Source organism: Magallana gigas, chromosome 6, assembly GCF_963853765.1.
Source record: "Magallana gigas chromosome 6, xbMagGiga1.1, whole genome shotgun sequence".
In the NCBI taxonomy this organism is placed as follows: domain Eukaryota; kingdom Metazoa; phylum Mollusca; class Bivalvia; order Ostreida; family Ostreidae; genus Magallana; species Magallana gigas.
In genome coordinates, this window is record NC_088858.1 from 31,286,346 (window position 1) to 31,308,763 (window position 22,418).

The 22,418-nt window shown below is 32.8% G+C and overlaps 1 protein-coding gene and 1 long non-coding RNA gene across 3 annotated transcripts; both read right to left on the bottom strand.

Annotated features, from left to right (window-relative positions):
• Positions 1-1,027: 1,027 nt before the first annotated feature.
• Positions 1,028-22,418, bottom strand: LOC136276266 (uncharacterized). 2 transcript variants are annotated; one of them, XR_010714731.1, is made up of 4 exons: positions 22,215-22,418; positions 15,367-15,484; positions 13,950-14,100; positions 1,028-2,118 (listed from the first exon to the last, which is right to left on the bottom strand). It is a non-coding gene; the product is annotated as an uncharacterized lncRNA (long non-coding RNA). The 2 variants fall into 2 exon arrangements; XR_010714730.1 differs by lacking the exon at positions 22,215-22,418 and adding an exon at positions 21,609-21,793.
• On the bottom strand, positions 8,360-11,083 carry LOC136276084 (piggyBac transposable element-derived protein 4-like). Its single transcript, XM_066086977.1, has one exon. The coding sequence runs from the start codon at positions 9,731-9,733 to the stop codon at positions 8,360-8,362; it is 1,374 nt and encodes a 457-aa protein (XP_065943049.1). The 5' UTR covers positions 9,734-11,083.

The following is a 22,418-nucleotide window of genomic DNA, read 5'->3' on the forward strand; positions in this document are numbered from 1 at the left end:
AGAGATGTAATTTACTACAATATTGGCAGTTATTTAAAATACTAAGATACAGAAGGCTAAACTATTACATGTTATTATAATTTTTTGATATGATATATCCAATTGCTTGTGTGACGTATAATAATGATGTACATAAATATCGAATTGATTTCAAATAAAAAGGGAAAGGAACATGATCAAATCAGAAGGAAGTGTTTTGGTCGCAATATTTCGCTTCCCGCTTCTGTATGTTCTTTTGTAAAACACAACTTTTGAGAATTCAAGGGACATCTGTATATCAATTTCATTGAGTGTTTACGCCCGCCCCAGTTGGTTTAATTGTACATGTATTATCTTCCATAAATTCGATAAATCTTTTTATTTCATCGACTTTCATGAGTTCAGTGTAAAATGTTTTTCTTTTTTCGTCATCAATTCGTTCTCTCAATTTTTTTTGAGGCGATTTGGATTTAATTCACTTACAGATACACCGAGTGCTTTGGCAATTCCTTCTTTACATTTTTCAGAACTCAAAATGGCATGTTCCAACTCACCGTGTTTCCAAATGAATACTTTCAGCTGTGACTTTAATTTCTCAAAAAATTGCGTAGACTCTTCTTCGTAGCTTTTGAGGGTTTGTTTAAACATTTCTCGCCATTCCATGTCAAAGTCTTCAAATTTTTTTATTTCTTCGAAATCAAATTTAACAGCTGCGTCAAGATCCAATAAACACAAGCACGGCAAATTGATATCATTGCAAAACTTTTGCACTTTTGCGGCGTTGCTACAGCCACCAACAGGGATAATTTGATGGATGGATATATCAGTAAATTCTTCAAGACTGCTTTTATTTTCTTCTAATTTTTGGCATTTATTTTCGGTTAGAATGCCTTGAACTACTTCTTTGTCTGTTACTCCTTCTACTAACAAAACTCTGGTTGCAAACAACAGCGTTCGGTTTATTTCTATATCGGCTACTTTTGAGAGTTCGTCGCTTTGTCCAATCTTTACAGAACACGCAAAAGGCTCATTTTTGGTTCGAAAAAAAACATGCGTTTTGTCAATGGTCATGCTGTCAATAAAGTATGGACTGTGTGTAACAATAATGATTGTTTTTTCAAAGCCGATGCCATATAAAACTGATTTCAATCGTTCAATCATTTGAGGGTGCATCCCTCTTTCAGGTTCCTCCAGACAGAGAGTTTCCAATTTTTCATTTGCAAGGAGCAATGACGTAGATTTTGCCTCAAATATTCCTTCAGATATCTTCAACAAAGGGAACGATGTTCTTTTTTCATTACGCGTTACAGTAACACTGCCAGTATTTTTATCTACTTCAAAATCATCTAGGTCTGTGAGATATTTAAATATTCTCTTCTCTTCGACCACATCGACTTGGGCGAAAAAATTCTTGTCTTCGTCTTCCTCTGAAAGTGACGCTGACAAAATTTCTGCTCGATCATACGCTTCTGTATAGTTATCCCTTTGACCTCCAATCTTCTTGCTTTTTGACCACTGTATGCTTCCAATGCCCCTGAGAGGAAAAGTAGCGACATATTTGTCTTTAATAGAATCCCACAAACCCCACGTTGATTCAGTAACTTTTTCTGGTACAGTAACAGTTTCATTGGTTTCGTCTTGGCATGCGTCTTTTATTTTTTGGAGAATTCCGTATATTTCACCATCGTCATCTTTATTCGAAAAAATTATCGGAATACCAGCATCTAATGAATTTCGACATTTATAGACATCGCGTAAGCTTGGTGGCGAGTAGACTATGATATCAAGCTTATCGGATGAAAAAATCACTTTATAAATTATTTTGGTATTTGGATCTTTGATAATTCCAGAAATGATCACCGGGTCAGGACCCTTTTGAAATTTGCAGAATGCATATGCAACCTGCTTTTCATCCGCAGAGCTTGTTACTGATGTATTGATGTTCTCTTCCATGCATCTTCTAATCAATTCTAGGACAGTACTTTTCCCACTAAAGTTAGCTCCAACAAAAATATTTAGAAAATTTGGTCTTCCATCAACATTTGAGTTTCCAGATTGTCTTCTTATTGAATCATCAAATATGATGACAGTTTTATTTTTGAAATGAACGAAATTTTTGAATGCAATTGCTTTAAGCATCTGAAAGTAATTAAAATAAGATAATTAATTCTTATATAAGCACCACATCTTATTTATTATGCCGTAAATCTCGTGTTAGATATTAGCTTAAAAATTGCAATTATTCCTGTTTCTTTATATAACCAAGGACGTTATATAATCGAGAATGCAAAAAAGAGAAAGAAAACTATCACTTAACCTGAGGTATTACGCAAAAAGCAGAAACTAAATTAAGTGAGACAACTGTGTGAAAAAATAGGAAGAGTTGCTTTTGATACCTGTACATGAAATTGAACCACCGTGGTTGTATGAATATTATGCCAATATCATGTCATTGTTAAATCTGTCTTTTGAATAAAAGTTTATTTCATTGAGTAAGATAAGCATCCTTGTTGATTTCAATGCAATTTTAAATATTATTTGAATGATTGATAGAACAAGAGAGCTTTTAGGAGTCATCAATTAACGTCCCATTGTTAACGTCTTTCTTATGACAGAAGACTTATTTCATAGTAACAAAAGTTATATTATCTAATTGGTGTGTTTTCTGGAAAGTTGTGCAAAATATCAACAACAAAAATTACGGATAGTCAATGTGAAGAGAATGCGTTCCACACAGGTATTGATTAGCTCTGAAACCTTGTGTCGAGGAGGAGCACCTTTTGTCAAAGCCAAAATTTCTTGCTAGAGGAAAAAAGTTTATTTATAAGGCTATTTAATATAAGCCAAAATTTAGGTCGGAATACAATTTGTTCAGATGAAATCCAACAATCAAATGCAAATCAAATTACTATAAAGTGATTACAAGACCATTATGTACACTTGCTTTAAAACAAACCATTGATAGAGAGAGAGAGAGAGAGAGAGAGAGAGAGAGAGAGAGAGAGAGAGAGAGAGAGAGAGAGAGAGAGAGAAATTTGAACATCAGGAGTCAGTGGTTAAAGAACAAGTGCACTTAAGCTATAGAGAATGGGCCCTTTTTCAGTGCCGTTTTTATGTAGAAAATATCAACAAATTGCTTTTTTCTCGTAATAGTTAAGCTCTGATGGATACTTCTGATTTATATGCACGCTTAAATTTACCAAAATTAGCATACAGTTTTAAAAATAGAATAATAGTCTAGTCCGATTCAGTCGAAAAAAAGTTTTAACGGCAAATAATTATTATTTTGTCCAGCATGGTTTTTAAACATAATTGAAGTGTGCTGATTCCAAAAAAATATGCTGGCCTTCATGAAAATGGCGTTTAGTAGCTCAAAATGGCGAATCAAAATGGCGGACAACCAAATCTTATATTTTTTTCTTAAAGTCATTCATTATTGACAAACAATAATGAAATGATCCAGCTTAGTATTTTATCATATATAAAGTTTGAAAAAATTTGCTGGCCTTCCCCAAAAAGCGTTCATTAGGTCAACATGGGGATTCAAAATGGCAGATACCTAGATTTTATAATTTTTTCCTAAAAAAATTAAACTAGGGAAAACGCATAAAAACAATAATTATTTAGTCCAGCAAAGTTATTTGTGCATATTAATTAAGGCGTGCTTAGTCTGAAAAATATGTTTGTTTTGACAAAAATTGCGCTTAAAGGTAAAAATGCCGGTCAAAATGGTGGACTGGCAAAAGATTTTAATTCTTGAATATAGGTCTTAAAAATTGAGGTAAGGTAACAAACGATTATAAATTGGTTCAGCATAGCATCTTATCATAACTAAGGTGTGCTGAGTCCAACTAAATATGTTGATTGCGATAGTTAAAAATGGTGGACATCCAAATTTCATCATTTTTCGTCTCACAGTCTCTTTAATAGAAACAAATAACAATACAAAATCATAAATTGGTCTAGCAAACATTTTTTCATAATTAGGTTGTGCCAAGTTTGATGAAATGTGTTGGTTTTCATGAAAATGACGTTAATTTTGTCAAAATGGCAATTCAAATTGGTGTATACTAGTAGCCAAATTTCTTTAATCTCTATATAGACTACTATAGGTCTCTTAAATGGGGAAAATGTTTGAATATCATAATTTCACCACTAATGATGTAACTGACAATCAATTTTGAACACTTGTATTAATAGAAAAAACTCCACAAGCTTTTTATTTAGGAGAAAAAATCTGTTTTCCCTTATTAAACTATAGTATATATTTATGTTATTATACAATCTTTTTTTGAATGATAAGATTGTGATTTGAAATTTGCAAATGTTTACCCAGGAAGTCGGCACGTTTACATTCACACATAAAGGTTCTGCAACCTGTGGGGCAGTTGCAAGCTATCAAATCTAAGAAAGCTTTAGGTATAAGATTTTAAGGTCATTAGTTCAAGCAACCAACAACCATCACTTAATTTTCTTTATCCCATCTCGGCTGGGCATGGTAATATGGGCATGCTTATATATATGCCTGTCTCCCTATCATTACCTTGGTGTGTGTTTGTTTCATAAGCAACGTAAGGTAAATCTTTATTCCCGGGCTTTGATATTAGGAAGAAAGCAAATTAAACCGTGTCAGTGGTCAATGTGTCTTGGTTATCCATATAACTAAAGAACTTCTCGAATTCTTTGATTTGCTGGTCAGTTAATTCCCCCTTTTTATACTTGTTTCCTTTCACTTATGATGTCAATTTTCTCGATATGCAGTAGAAATAAGAAGGTGTGTCACACCATATCAGTAAATGAAATGAACCAAGTGCTAATTCAAAGTTCTATAAAAGGGGAACATTTTCTCTTCAACAACATTGACAGGGATGTTTATCGGTTTTAAAGAGGTTCATACATCCATCAGCAAACTTAGTTGTGAGGATATGTTGCATTTTAACACTGTCATGGTCTAGCAAAAAAAAAGCCTCAACTTTTCCTCTGAATATGGACACGCATTACTATACTTTCCTCAGCACATTTGGTCAAACACATGTTAACAATTTTGCAAGAGGTTCTTTATCTTTAACGAAGACATAGACAGCTTGATTCCTTGTGCAATATCTAAATTGTCCCTAGTAATGTTAAAAAGAGTAAAACTTTTTGGGTTGCCCAAAATATATTACGCATACATATTACTATATATAAAGCTGGACGATATGTTGATCTCGGCTCATTTTGAATCACGAGCTTTTCCAGTGTATATGATGATATAATAGTTAGATTTATTTGCTAAAAAGGTATTAAAGGAAGTTATATACAAGAATAGTTCTTCATGTCGTACACTGTTCCTAAGTACCTGATTGTATCTCTGTTATCATTTAGGCTTATGACATCGATGTCGTTAAAGCCTATAAACACCAGTTTTATAGTGCAGAAATATTTCTCCTCTCTCAAACTTTTGTTGTATTTCACGAACTTGCAGGTCGAAGAAACCGGTACATAAAGTATAATTTTAAAAAATCCAGAAAGGTTTAGGAACAAGACGGGTATTGAAAAGCATGAACACAGAATGTTTAAATAAGATACCGGTATACGCCTTAAGGATTACGTTTACTCAGGGGCGAAAACAAAATCCACTAATAAGAACGAAAAACTACTTATTGCACATTGTAGCCCCACTATTGTGGTGCTATTTTTCACTTTCAAATAACTAGGTCAATGACCTACTTTTTTTGCTTGTGACCTCTGAATGTTTTTGATCAAAATTTTTCAAAATTGTCCGCCATTTTCAAAGTTTTCTTTATTTTGTAATTATTAGAAATAATAAAACAATTAGTAGGTTGGGAAATGATAAAATACGAATAGCTTTACTAATTTTATATTTGACTGAATCGTTTTAAGCTCATATTTTAAGTTTAATTTAGTCCGAATTTCCTCTATCAATTTCCAAAATTGCACCAATTTTTGATCGAGTTTTACAAAAATCTGCCTAATAGGAGCTCCAAACCATTGATTGCCTAAAACTGTTTTTGTTGTCTGTATTATGTTGACATTAACATTATATAAGGTCAATGATCAAAATGTCGGGATATTTTATCTTGAATCGATTTTATGTATTTTAAAGATTTTTCCAATCGCGTGCCAGCCAGTGATAAAAATTTATAGACGAGTAAATACAACCATAAAATATGTAAAATGATATGAAAAAACATATACAAACTTAACTTTTGCAATTAAATTGCATCAATTTTATTCATGGCAGTGAACCAAAGGACAATTGATTTAGATATGATACAAAAATAACAAAATAATACAAAATTAATTCATAGTCATAAAATTTTCATTTCAACGAACTTATATCCCCTTTTGATTTGACACAATTTCAAGAACATTTTCACACTTATCATTAATTGAATTTTTATCATATCACTGTAAAAAGTTAAGAACAATCATTTTACAGGTGGCATTTTTTCTAGGTTTCTTAAGAAGATATTTCCCAAGGTCACATACAAAGAGGTCAAGGTCACCAAAGCAAGTTAAAACTCAATACCACATTTTAAACATTTATAATGCGTTATTTATGCTGACTACTTCATCAATTACATTTTTTCATGCACAGTGCTTCCAGTTTGTTGAAATTTATGTTAATATTATTGGCATACAATTTCAGAAATGATTTGAATTACTTGCATAGTAGGAAAAATATGTTATAAAATGATCGGGTCAGGTTTTTATTCTGTGCATAGAGCAAAAAATAATGTCAGAAAACCTTGAGCGCTGACACAGTTTTCCATCCAACTTATCTGTTGATGCATCAGTACATTTGATAGAAAAAGAGAAGATAGTTACTTTAATAATAGCATCAAAACTTTAAAGAGGCACTGTACTCTAAGTTAGCTTGAGCTTCAAACAAAACTTCATACAACAAAATATAAATCGGGCATAACATTGCATAGCACTGCATTCTTCAGCTAATATGCATTTATATGAACATACATGTCACTAAACTTTTCAGAAATTTGAAAAGTGGTTGACATTTTTTTGGACAAGTTGAGAGCCTTTAAAACCAACAAAAATATATCTAACATATTTCTGCATGTACATGAAATTGCTATTTAAAAAGCAAAGTTATTTAATACCAGTTGTTTTTTAAAATAACCATTTAAGGCAATTGTGTATAACGGTAAAACAGAGTATTATTTGAATTTGGAATTATTTTGGTTCTTGGAATTCAGGGCTTTTAAGAAAATTGCCCTTGGTTAGACTAACTTAGACAGGTAACATGAATTTTTCTTATGGATAGTCTAACTAAGGGCAATTTTCTTAAAAACTCTAAATTCCAAGAAGCAAAATAATTCTGAATTCAAATAATACTCTGATGTATTTATATAATCATTATAATCATGAAAGCATTTCTATTTTATTGCGTGGACCCTGAGGTCCACGCAGAAAATATATAAGCGAGGTTAAACCGGATGCTATGGGGAAAATTCAGCCTGCGCATGAGCTAGCCTGGTTCCTGTACGTAATGGGTAGCTCAGGGAACCAGGCTAGCACACGTTTATCTGAATCGGGATTGGGATTCCGTGCCATATGCACACATAAAGTTCAAAGGCGCTGTAATTGTAAAGTTGTCGGTAAACAGTACAGAAACAAAATATTCCTTTAAAAGAAATGATCGGTATGTGATATGAACTGCCAGTATTATGAAATAAGTTTATGTTATGCCGAAACTACAACATGCATCAACTAGCATAATTTGCAATGTTTTATTGTTTTCCGAATACACATGTGTAACTTAACTTTACTTTCATAGTAGGCGAGACTAGAGAACTTCACGATTAATTTTTTTTAAGCATTAAGGTATGATTGAATAATTATGTCACTGTATAAAAGTTAAAATCTCAAGAAAAATGCATCAACATATGAAATTTTTAATTTACACAAAGGTGTCACTGCATAGTTAACAAAGTATTGCGAATCGTAATGTGTGCGCAAATAGTAGAATTCACCGAATGCCTGATACTATACATAAAAACTTCATTCATAGATAGATCAAAATTATTTTAGAAGCATGAATCCTTTTAGTTCTGAGATAAAAAGTCAGGGCTATACATACATGTATACGTAATACAACGTACAAATCTAGTGGTTAAAAGCAGAGGGCTCGAGTCGGTGGAATCTCTGAAAATCTTAAGGCTTTTACGTTTTCGTTGGAAACACATGCAAAGGGTCCACGTATTGTAGTCCTTTTTTAAAGGACAGCAACTTGTATCATACTTATTTCACACAGAGAGAAAAGCGGAAAAGACATGTACCACAATAACAAAAGCTCAATTAACCTTGAATAAAAAGAACTCTGGCTTTCCTCTTACATGTATAATTTATACAATTGAAATTACTCTTCTGTTGAGGAATTTGAACTCAATCGACTTCTCTTGTAGGCCAAAAGGAATTCCTGCTTTGTATGATAAATCTCAAAGCAAGGAGAAATGCATAGCAACACATTACACTGTCTGCATTTGTAGCTGGTCATGTGGCCACATCGCCTTTTCCGCTTCTCTCCTGGTCTTAATGGGGGTAGCATCTCCCTCTCTGCTGGTCCACAAACAATGCACTGGCGATGAAGAGGTTTTTCTCCTTCCATCAACTTGTCCAAAAAATGTCTCCCTGTAAGTCTCTCCAGAACTCTGGGGGCAGGTCGTCCAAGTGGTGTTGAAATGCTCCCTCCAGAGCTCTGGATGAGCTGCTCAACGAGCTTTCTTCGGAAATGGCGCTGAACCATGGCATTGTTGAAACTGCAATTTTCTTTGTACAAAATATAAGAATTTACAATTGCAATATTGATAATATGGAAAAAAAGTTTTTTCCACCATTTCATAGTTTTGATGCCAAGTTTATAATTTTCCACCATTTGGTTGCTCCTATCAACAGCACCCATTTTTTGATCATAGACATGAACCATGGAAGGCCTAACTTTTGCTTCATGATTTCTCATAAAGTCAGGTCTTCTAGTTTCCACATTGACAGAGGTGTCAGTGGTGCTTATTAGGTACACAGCCTTTGCATCTAGATATTTTAAGCAGCTCAAAGGTCCATATGACATTGTTGCTGTGTCCACTCTGTTGCTAAGCTGAGCTTTCTTTAATTTGTCTGGGATACCTTTCCTGTAACTGCGTACAGTTCCAGTTGCTCCTGTCCAGAGGACCCACAGATCCATAAAAAGACGCGGTGAACTGTAGTAATTGTCGCAATAAAGAATATGCCCTTTTTCAAAATAGTTTCTCATTAAATCCATTATAAGATCATATGTTGCCCCGTTTTCTGATGGCTGTACAGATTTTTTACCAGTATATAATTTAAATCTCAAACAATATGCATTTTCTGAGTCACACAAAACATATGCTTTTAACCCATATTTGACTGGTTTGTCTGGACTATAAACACGAAATGATAAGTTCCCTCGCCAGGCAACCATACTTTCGTCAATGGCCAATGCTTGGTTGGGTTTGTAAACAGAACGAAACTTTGTAAGGATTCTATGGTATAGGGGGCCCAGTTTAAATAGAGGTTCATGGTCCTCGACTTCACGTGGAATATATTTATCATTGTCGTTTAAATGAAGAAAGGCAAGAAGGAGTAAAAACCTATCCCTGGACATAACACTGGGGAAAAAGGGAGTTGATGTCACTGGATTAACGGTCCAGTATTCGGAAATATCCATTTGTGTTATGATGGCCATTGCTATAACAATGGCAAAGAACTTCTTCATCTCTAAAGCTGTTGTATCCCTCCATTTTTTAAAGCGAGATTTTTCCTTTAATTGTTTGTTTGCAAGAAATTGATCAGCATATTTGTTTGTTTCATCAGAGATATTTTGGTAATCAAAGTCATCTAAAAAAAGTTCAAAATATTCGATCGGAGAATCAGAATCAGAAACTTCTTTTTGTAAACCTGGTTCCTGCTCAAAACTTAACGGTAAGGGAGTCCTATCACCTTCATTCCAAAGTTCACTATTCAAAACATTGTAATTGGCATGAATTGATTCATCATCTTATTCTGTAGTATTTAAATCCTCTAAATCAAAGCCTTCAAAATTGTCCTCACCGTCACTATCGCTATCTGCAAAGATTTCTTCTATTATGTTATCTCTGTCGGCCATAACGTCTATAGGGCATATTGTTTACATATTTTCAACAGGGTTTAATTGTATATCTCTCATGAAACAAACAAATATTCCACTCAATTCAGTTTGTATTAACACTGAAAAAACGAAAACAAGCAATAGATTTCATTGTTTAATTTATAAAAATGGATATTTTTGCCAATATATCATCGGTAGTCCAAACGATACAAAACAGCTGATCGCCGCATCATATCTCAACTTCCGGTGCCGTTAGATCAAGTGCTTCCTAAGATTGCGGCGTTATTTCCTTTAAACTAGTTTATACAAAGAATGGTGTGTTTATATATACCTTTCAAATGTTAGATTTACTATCCTTGCTATAGTATTATCTCCTATTTACGTAATTAGATCACCAGACACCAACAACGAAAACACGTGTGCAGCAGCCATTTCTGTCGCGTTGTTTAAACGCCTATATCATTAACTAAATTTCCCTCCAAATTTCCAAATAATAAAGCATAGGTGTTACACCATTGTTTTGTTATGGTAATACAAATTTTAAACTTGAAAGGCAATTAAGCTAGTGTTTATCGATTCTTTCTTCTTTTAGTATTGAAAATTATAAGAATAATACGAGGTGGAATCCACCTACATCTATTTTTAACTGTATACAAAATGTTCCATATAACATTAGAAAAATACTATCAATAAATGCGTAAAAATTACATAATGAAGAAAAAGAAATATAAGTGTACTTGATATGAACATTAATAAATACAAGAGGGATATAAACATGCGATAAAATTTATCGGTTGATTCATATCAGGGTACCGAATGTCGGCGTCTACTATCGCTTTCACTTTTAAAAATGGCGCCGATACAACACATTACTTACTGGAGAAAAATGCACAAAAAATGTAACCAAACCTGTATGTAATCATTTTATTTTAATAAATCTTAAAATTATGGACCAGTATTATATATTTCAGAGACTTTAACGGAAAATAAGAGCAATATAAAAAAAAATCATCCAGACAAAATGTGATCGTCTGTTTTTCATTGAAACGCACATATATGTGCGCCCCGCATGGTAGCGCACACTCTGTAATGCGCACATATATGTGCGCGCAGCAGAGCAAGGGTTAATAAGACAAAACGAAAATAATAACAATTTTTAGTAAAATATGGAACTGTTCCGTTAAAGTGTTCTTATGTAATTAATTGTATAATGTAATACTTACACGTTTCATCACTGTAAACGGCTTTAAAAGAGAATTATGAATTCAGGCTGTCGGCCATTTTGAAACCCCATTTTGACCCAAATAAAGCCATTTTTTGTAAAAGTAAGCATATATCGTCAAACTCAGTATACCCTTATTATGAATAAAAACTTTTTGTTGAACCGGACTATAATTGTTTTATTGCTTTGTTTCTTATTAAAAAACTTGAATAGAAAGTGATGAAATCAGCCTGTAGGCCATTTGAAATCGCCATTTTGACCTATTTTACGGAATTTTCGTCATAGTTAGCATATTTCTTAAGACTCAGTATGTTAAAGTTATATTGATAAACTTTGCTGGACCAAATTAAACTTGTGGTCTCATGCTTAATTCCGTTTTAAGAAACTTTAAAGAAAAAAATATGAAGTCTGGCGGTCCGCCATTTTGACATAAGAAGCATCACTTTAGTGGAAACCAGCACGATTCCTCAGACTTAGCACGTCTTGTTTATGATTTGAAAATTTATTTAAAAAATTCTAATTTTTTTGTTTCTCGCCATTTTCACCATTTAAGAAACTAAAGGGAAAAAATATAAAATCTGGATGTCCAACGTTATGAATAGCCATTTTTTAAAAATAATTTACGACATTTTCTTGAAAATGGCATATTATTCCTGACTATCCACACCTAAGTTTTGATTAAAAACTTAGCTGGACGGTTTATTCATTGTTTGTCTCACGCTTTATGTCCATTTCAGAAATATAAGACGAATTAACAATTAACTTTGTTATCCGCCATTTTAAATCGCCACTTTGACCTAATAAACCACATTTGTGGAAAGCCAGCATAATTTGTAAGACTCAGCACACATTGGATATGATGAAATACTATTTTGGATCAATTCATTGGTGTTTGTCATATTCTTTTCCCATTGAAAAGACTTTAAGAGAAAAAAATGAAGATTGACTATCCGCCATTTTGAATCGCCATTTTGAGCTACTAAACGCCATTTTCATGAAGGCCAGCATATTTTTTCAGACTCAGCATACTTTAATTGTTATGAAAAACCATGCTGGACCAAATAATAATTATTTGCCGTTAAAACGTATTTCTAGAGCTCTTTTTAGAAATTAGGACTAGACTAAAAGCTTTGAAGTAGCATATTATCATAGTGACCAAACAAACATTCCTGACCATACAAAGATGATGGAAAGTGATTTAAAACGTATCAGTTTTACAGTGAGCACATTTGACGAACGTTTACCTGGATAGAACCCACGTGATTGTTTGAAATAATTTATTCCATGCGTGGGTTCAAACATGGGTCACGCAGGTAATACCTTTCGCTTGCTATAGGAAAAACCTTGAAATTTTCATACGTTTTTCATTTTTTAGGTACCAGCCTAATGTAGTACAAACTTCTTACTTTCACAGGAGTTTTCTAAATGTATAATGCGTATTTTGTCTTTTCCACAAGTTTGTACTCGGTTAGGCTGACGGTAAACAAAGGCTTTGAAATGAATGCCCGTCCTCTATTTACTATACAAAATCACGATTGTCTGCTGACCCCTACTATGTTTTAAAGCTTCGTGCTTTTTATATACAATAAATTCAGCGCTAAAACTTGTTAATTCTTATGGAATAGATATCAATAGATAATGTTTGGGGAAAAAGTATGCTTAATTTGAATCTTCATTTTTTCACTTTTAACCGGGGCCCATAAGTGCACTCGTCGTTTTATTTTGAAGCTTTATGTAAAATATATCTTTTAATTGTACAATCAGAGTGTTATAAATGTTCAGGAAAAAATACAAATAAAATTAAATTCAGGAATGAGAGCCTACTTTCCCCCCTTTGTTACTTTTCCTGCATCATTACGTAAAAAAGTGGTTTCAGAGAAGTTGCGCCGATGAGAGAAATGATAATTAAATTACTATTTTCAGTACATGGCAAATAATCTAAGTTTAAAAAGGACGAAATCATCGGATAAATAATTCCTGGTAAGATGCATATCAAACATCGTGTTTTAATCACTACATAATGTTATAAAAATCTGTATAGCGGAGAGGAGTTGCACTGACAAAAAAAAAGACTGACAGACTGGCTTATTGACTGACAGAAGGGTAAAACACACTGCAACTTCACATCTATAGTAGTTGTTAAACTAATTAATTCAATGCATTGTGTCATAGTTTATAAAAAAAATAGTATATACTAGTGTATGACTTAGTTAACACATTAATAAACTTAGCAGTGCTGATTAAATGTGAACATACCGTATATCGGGGTTTTTTTCCGCGTATTCCAAAATTTGCAAAAGTTTGAAAAATGTGTAGCATCTTTAATTTGCGTCAGTCATTTTTTGCGATTTAAAAAGTTTTTTATAGAAAATAATACAGAATATAATTTCTGCGTATCAAATAATTTAGATCATTGCGATAATCATCGGATATACGGTATTAGAAATAATACTACACGATTCATCATTCAAAAGACTGAAGGTATTTGTCTTTGCAAACAGATTTACGTAGAAAAGGTTATAAGGTAGTTTCCCTACATTAGTAATAAATACATTAATAGATAAGTTTAATGTACCTCTTGATTAAACTAATTGTTAATCAATATAATACGCTTTGACTTACATTTATACTGGAATCATTAGCACTGCCAGCCAACAACTAATCTTTAATTAGGATCATTGGGCTTTTAAAGGAAGGATGGATTTACTCTTTCCTTGAAACCATTTCTCGAGCAAATGCAAGATTATTTAAGAAGAGACTTTATATAGAAATGCTGAAAAAAAAGAAAATTGAAATTACATATTATAGCACTATCAATTCAAAGAGAGACTATACAAACCTGATCATAAAAAGAGAACAAATTTTGGACGTTAGAGGTGAGGCTATAGAGCACAACTACTTTAATTGATACAGGGTTGCATCCGAAATGTGCAGTTATGGATTCAAAACGAGTGACCGTTGGTGATATTTTTTTCTACTTAATAAGTGAAACTGATTTATTAAACACTTAATAACCTCATTTAACACAGAAGTTTAAAAGTGAGATTTATGAGAGCGAACAGGGGGAGGGCATCTTCGCTAGCCAAGGGTTTTCGGTCCACTTCGCTCCTCATAAACCCTAGCCTTACCCATTATGCTTTGAATATCAAAGTGGATGATTTAATGCTAAGGGACATGTATATCCACGGATTATATACACGATTAAAACAATTGACCCAAAAAATGAGTATTTCCTATGGGTATATTTTATTATAACTGTCATGTGATCTCCGAAAGTCACGTGATCAGTATTCAATCTACCACTCGTATTATGTTAACAAATCATTGGTTCGGCTTTTAATGTAAGGTTAAGTTAGCTGTGGTCCATCGTCCATCCGTCAGTCTGTTCGTCTGTCTTTTTACATTTTGAATGCATTCCATAGTGAAGTTTTGCTATATATAAAGTATGATATCGAAGAGCTGGTCGACGAGTAATATCTCCGGCATGATTTTGGAAGTTTCCTTTAATTCTATGCCTACAGTTTTCTATGATATTAATCTTCGGACTCTGGGACGGCCACACCATACCCCGACTATTGTTTACACGTTTATATATATATATATATATATATATATATATATATATATATATATATATATATATATATATATATATATATATATATATATATATATATATATATAACACTTGCCCATAAAAATTAAAACCACGTTATGATAAAAGCTTTTGACATTTAATTTGGGAAGCATGGCTGTTCTCTGTGGAAAAAAGTCAAATGCCCCATGTACTCAGCCCCACACTTTTTCTCGCTGCAGAAGAAAATGTTCCTAAAGTACCTTAAAAAAATTGAAATATTAATAGTGAAAATATTAAAAGTGATATTGAAAATTGGAGTCATCGGTATACACCCCCCTCCCAACAGATAAGGAATGACATAATTTTTTTGGCCGGTATGATTTGATTTATAGTCATAGGTATACTAGCCTAGTACAATGACGTCCATCAGTAAAAGGGAAGTTCTACTTGAAAAAGACTAACCTTTAAATAGTTTTTATGAAGCAATCGGGTTTTACGCCACAGAAGCCAAGTTCTCGACACTATGAGCTCGTTGAGAGGTTTTGCTTCCCTTCCGGTATTATTTTACAAATAGATGATGCTGTCAAAAAGAAAATAGAACCTCAAAACTAACTGTTTATCACGTACAAAAATCTAGCAAAGTTTACGGGTAGCTGGTGCAGAATCAATTTATTCTCCACTTACAGTTTAGAATGTCGGCTAATTCTTTCCTCTATAGAAAAAAACGAAGAATATTAATGTCATGATGGCGGTTGGTCCGTGTAGCCCCAAAGCTTTTGTATTGATTGCAGACCGAAGATCGGAACAGAATTCAGTCGCCATTTAAATGGGTGTATGATACACTGATTAATAATTAGTACCTGTGTTGTATATTCTATTTTTTAAATTCCCATGTGTATCGATCGCAAATTATCAATCTTAATAGAATGAAGACGACAGCTTTTTAGTCCCCTACTAGTTTTCACCGGAGGGGACTATAGCTTTCCTCTGCGTCCGTCAGTCCGTCTGTCTGTCTGTCCCACTTCAGTTTTCCACACTTTTTTCTTTATGCGTTTGAGGAATAATAAATTTGCTGAACAGCTTCAAAATGTCAAACTACAGATCAAGTTTACACTTTTGTAGTGTCTGGTTGACATATTTTCGAGAAAATTAATTATTTATATTTCAAATTTTTAATGTTTGGGTTCGATATTCTACACAACAGTGCATTGTTTTCACAATTTCCACAAACTGGTAGGGGACGTGTATTGCTTATGCAATACTCTCAGAACGCTTGTTTGCTAGGGTTTACAAAATACAGAATACCTTTAAATTGTTTTTGTATCTTTTTCTTTAGTTGGGCATAAAATATAATACACTAAATTTATGTCGGAATGAGCTGGTCTTGTGTGTTAGGGATGTCCTTGAAACAGCCGAACTGAGCTTAAAACATGAACAATTGAGGCGAAAGACTGAAAAAAATGAACAATTTTCAAAGATTTCAGGTAATAATCTCATGACAAATGCATTAAATAACTGATAACGTTAGTAGCTTGTTCGTGGAAATGAAAAAAAAAATGACAATAACAAACCGTGAACCATCAAAAAAATCCATTAAACGAAATACAAATTCAAAGCAGAGCAACACGGAACTCCAAATAGATAGAGGTAGGATCAGGTGCTTTGGAGGAGTGAGCATCCTCTGCTGACCGGTCACACCCGCCGTGTGCTCTTTGTCGAAATCGGGGGGAAAATCGGAAGAAAAGTCCGTAGACAATTAGGTGATTAATTATGATCTCACAATTAGTATAAAATAAAGTCAGTCAGCGTGCAATCCAATGGAAGATTGTATTTGCTGACAAGGTCGTAGTATCGACCATAGAACTTACGAAAAGGTGACTTCAAGTGAGACTGTTGATAGTTCAGTTTTATGAACTTGTTTGTCAGTTGCTTGCTTCGTCTTAGAAACTGTTCATACGAAGAGCATGTTCTTCCGTATCAAATCAACTGAGAGACAAAACCACCACATGCAGGCGATGAAGGTATAATGCAACATAAGTAAAGAAAGTTGACTTTAGAAATCAAAGTACTGAAGTACTGACGGGAGTTGATTTTATCGATTATCACTTATTTTAAGATCAACTTATCTTGCATGGCAATTAGTTTCTAGTCTGTATTTGAATTACGCACTTTTTTTTATATGAGTTGTTAGACTTTTCCGACAAGAATTTCGAGAAACCCCATATGAATCATGTTGTGCAATATTTAAAGATAGATTTCAAACTATGTATTAGTAATGGAAACAATTCTAAAAATCGTATGGATCCAAGCACTATTGATATCAAACTCTAGTCTCGTTCAACCAGACCCTCGGCTGTCTCCGTTAATCTCCGACAAGCAAGAGAGTCTCTCTGCTTGTCGGAGATTTACGGAGAACGAGTTTTGGTTGAACGAGACTTTATTAAACTCTAGCGTAGGAACACATGAGACTACAATAATATCTAAAATTTTCGTATTATATAAAATCTGACTATTTTCAAAGTGTTTATAGATATGTTTGTTTGAAAAACAATGCTTCAGCATACATTACATCGAATTTTTCTATTGTTTTCAAGAACTAAGTCTTGTCAGTGGTGATGATTTGTTCTTAGGTCCAAACACTGTTTCACTTTCGGTTTGCCAGAGTAACTGCATAGGAGAGTTGATTAAAATCAACTCCAAAAAATGAAGTCATCGCGGTTATCATAAAGTTACAATCAATGTCCATGTCCAGCAAAATATCCAAATATGAAACAGATGACGCAGACTCTGTGGTATCTTTTATTTCAAGTTCACTTGGATATATCGAGTCGACGTATGTATGGAAATAACAATTGTTAATTGATAATACGACGTCGATATACCTGAATGTTGAGTTGAAGGCCACAGCGAGGGATTTATTTTTTCACATACAAGTTTTTGAATAAATTCTGCTTCAAAAGAATACAAAAATAGATCTGCTAACAATGGGGCACAATTGGTACCGATGGGAATTGCAACAGGTTGTTAGAAGACTTGATTTCCAAAAACTACAGAGATGTTGTCTATCAGAAACTCAAGCATCTTTTTAATGTCAACTTCAGAGTACTTGTGTGTGCTATCAGAATGGTTTTTAACAAAATAATTCTTTAGATTTCCAATAACAAGGTAAGCATTTTTACAACTTCCATTTTTATTGAAGAAACATCTGTCGATGAAATAAAAAAGCCTAGGTTTTAATTTGTCATGGAGAAATGGTTTTAAAAAGCGTTGAAAAATTGTACGTTTTAGTGCTTTTGAGTTTGGTAAGATTTTGTGACCTCAAAGTTTCTAGTAATTCTTTAGAATTTTTAATAGCCACATCTGATTCACACCACTTCTTGAGTATATCGTTGTGCAGAACTCTTGAAGTTTCTCCTTCCCTACTGTAAGAATTTTAGAAAGGAGTAAAGAGAGAGGTTGTGATAAAAAGAAAGTGATGTAACCTCAATATTTTTTTATCATAGCAACAACTGTAGCGGAATTTCACATTATCAAAGTTATAAACTGATGTTCATCAGATTTTTTATTGTATAAGAAGTCAATACAAATACTTGACCGACCAATAGAACAGATTCTTTTTTTTTCGACACTACGGAAAAAATTAAGAAAAGCTTTTTAAAATTCATAATGCACTGATTTGCAAATGCATGAACTTTACACTTACGGTCTTTTAACTAAAACAGAGTGTACGTTCATAGTTATGGAAAAAAGTAACATCATCTGTCAGGTTACGCTGCATGTAGCAAAAGAAGTTTGTATTTGTGACCTCTACGAAAAGAGAAATGATTGTTTTGACAATGACCAAACAAAAGAGAAGCATGAGCAGGAAATTCAATTAATGCGCTCTGGGTAATATACGAGTTGAGGTTAATATTGTAAAACATGAAGTTTACAGAATATGCTACATGTATGCGTTTAATCAGTAATGTTATACATGTACGTAATCGAATCTTCATAACTTTTATGCCCCCTCCATAATATGGCCGGGTTTATATAGTGTTACCGTTTTCCGTCATTCCGTCCTACCGTCTTCATTATCTTTCCAAATATTATCTTTGCAACAGTTGCACATATTAAATTAAATCTTTGTTCATTGGAATACACAAGTCAAGTTCAAACTTTTCATTTTGCGCACTTTTAACTTTTGAAAGGATGCTTATATAAATATGAAATTGCATTTGCTGGTATTTAACCAGTCTGTTATAATGTTTACCAATATTTTTTTATTTCTTCAAAGTTCGACAGTTGAACGAGTAACATTTTATTGTCAAATCTAGCCAATGTTGATATTAATGTAAACAGTGGAATAATTATAGTCAGTCCAAAGTCCAAAGTGACCGATTCTGTCACTTATGATTCCTGTCAAGGAAGCTCAATGGAAAACAATGAAAGGAATAAAATCCAAGGTTTCTTTATCAACATGTTCTCTTTTTTTTTCAAAGACATCCACTAGAACGGACACAGGTTTTTTTATGGAGATTTGTATTTGGAAATTCATTTTTTACCAATCGGAGGTCACCTGAAACACCTCGCACTGTTGTTAACTAAAACGTAACTAATCATCCCGGTTTTTCATGTCGCTTGCAATGCAAAACTCCTGCATACTTTTTGATTTAGTTTTTTTTAATTGAAAACGACATAAAAAAAAAACCCGGATGATAATGTTCATAGATTGTACAATTGGTCCCCAGAATTTTCGAATTGCCAAAACTTTCGATTTTCCTATTATAAACTTCCGTACGAAATGTATTTTCGTTTCTGTGTAATTTCTACTTGTATACTTGTATGTATTTTTCAAAGTAATTGAAACCCTAATCTGGAACAAACTATAAAACAGAGTCCTGATATACCCTGGACATTTTTTGAAAAAAAATTTCATGAAAGATGTAATGCTCCTTCCCACAATTTAAAAAATGTATATTACAATATACATTATGCTTGTAAACATTGACGAACAACAGAATCGACATTTCTATCTATTAACAAACACTATTCGAAAATATTTATAATCATATGGTTTAAGAAGGAAATTGAATTTTAATGATGAATGAAATATGAAAGCTTAAAGCATTCCCTGTAGACTATAATAAGAGAATCCAAAGTTAAATATAATGCGACAATAAAATTAAATCAGGAAATAAATCAGTTCAGATTTTGGATACATATATTTACTGTTCGGTTTTTAAAGAGATCATTTTGGGCCACTTCTTGTCTGAAAATTGTGCATCATATAATTATATACTAGTATTTAAGGAATAAGGTATCATTCTTTTAGTATTATGAGGTGATAATTTCGGTCGGGGCGTAGTAAAATCCAATAAAGCCCGAAGGGATTTATGATAGAATTGACCACGCTTCGACCGAAATTATCACCTCATAATATTCAAAAAATGATTCCTTATTACTTATGGATTACGTTTACTTAGGGGTGAAAAAAATTCCACTAATAGAAACGAAAAACTACTTATTGTTCATTGTAGCCCCACTATTGTGGTGCTATTTTCACTTTGAAATAACTAGGTCAATGACCTACTTTTTCTGCTATTGACCTCTAAATGTTTTTTGAAAAATTAGTCAAAATTTGTCAAAATTTTCCACAATTTTCAAGGTTTTCTTTATTTTTAAATTATTAAAAATAAAAAAAACAATTTGTAGGTTGGGAAATGATAAAATACGAATAGCTTTACTAATTTTATATTTGAATGAATCATTTTAAGATCATATTTTAAATTTAATTTAGTCTGAATTTCCTCTATCAATTTCCAAAATTGTACGCATTTTTGATCGAGTTTTACAAAAAACTGACTAATAGGAGCTCCAAACCATTGATTGCCTAAAACTGTTTTTATTGTCTGTATTATTTTGACATTAACATTATATAAGGTCAATGATCAAAATTTCGAGATATTTTATCTTGAATCGATATTATGTATTTTAAAGATTTTTCCAATCGCGTGCCAGCCAGTGATATAAATTTATAGACGAGTAAATACAACCATAAAATATGTAAAATGATATGAAAAAACACATAGAAACTTAACTTTTGCAATTACACTGCAACAGAAAGTTTATAAGAGAAAATAAGAAAATGAACAAATTAGTCCGAATTTCCTCTGTTTCAATTTTAATCTACCTTTGTCGAAGCATATCTTCCTCAAAAAAATAAATCATGGATATCAATATCGATATTTGTTAATAACGTTGTTATTTTGTGTTTTTTTTACCAACTTTGGACTTCAGATATTAAACTTTGTAAAAATATTTTTTAAAATCTCAAACCCTGAGTAAACGTAATCCTTATATTTACATTATTCCCAAGTTGAACATCATTATTTAAAACCACAATTTTTTCGTGTAGCACATGCTATGTTTTAGTGCTTGGCGCAGCCAAATCCGTCTCTCGGTTATGCTATAAGACACGCTATCTATCTAACACTTGTGTAATTAGATTGTATATTTCATGTATATTTCATGTATAAAAACAGCATTTCCCTCTGAAAATGAGTTCAAAGTCCAAAATGTGAAAGGGTTAAGTTAGGTCTAAAATTTCACCGTAACTTATAGCAGCATAAGGACTTCTTAAAAATGAGATTGTTTGTCTATTACAAGTTAATATTAAAAGCGGACATCAGTATAAGAGAAATTTTATATATTAAAAGACAAACCTTTAAAAAGTTAATAAACCGATCGGATTTACTGCGACAAATGCCAGGTTCTCGACACACTATCAGACTGTGAGCTTAGTGAGAGGTATCGCTTCCCTCACAAATTGTTGATGCTGTCAAGAAGAATCCCGAACCTCTAGACTGTATATATCTCGCAAAGTTCACAGGAGGCATGCGCAGATCCAATGATTTTCTTTTGCTAACAGTTTAAAATTTCCGCATATTGTTTCCTTAATAGAGGCTACGGCGGCTGTTCCTTATAACCTATATAGTTTTGTTTTATTAGTAACAAATAGTTTCCAAGTATCAATTGCAGACCATCGACTGGTATGGGTTTCAGACGACATAAAAATGGGTGTACGATAATCTAATTATTTTGATTTTTAAAATGAAATATCTGTGTCAAATTCTTATTTCTAATTCCCATATGTATCGATTGTAAATTATCAGTTGGAATGGACTGCAGACGACAAATAGTTTGTAAAGGTTTATAGTGCATATCGATTATTAATAAAATATCTTGGTACCATTTGATTGCTAATAAAATATATGGTATCATATTCTTTTTCAATATTTGTAATCATACAATACAATAAGTAATATTACCTTTCATTTTAGGTAGGAACACACAATGCAAATGTGTTAGGGATGTCCTTGAAGCAACCGTACTGTGCTTTTAGACAAAAGTATATTTTTTATCATAACAATAACGGTACATGTAGCAGAATTTTCACATTATCAAAATCCACCATTAATGTCTGTTCGATTGTTTGTTTTAAAATAAATTCTCAAGTCAATTCCCACAAAGAC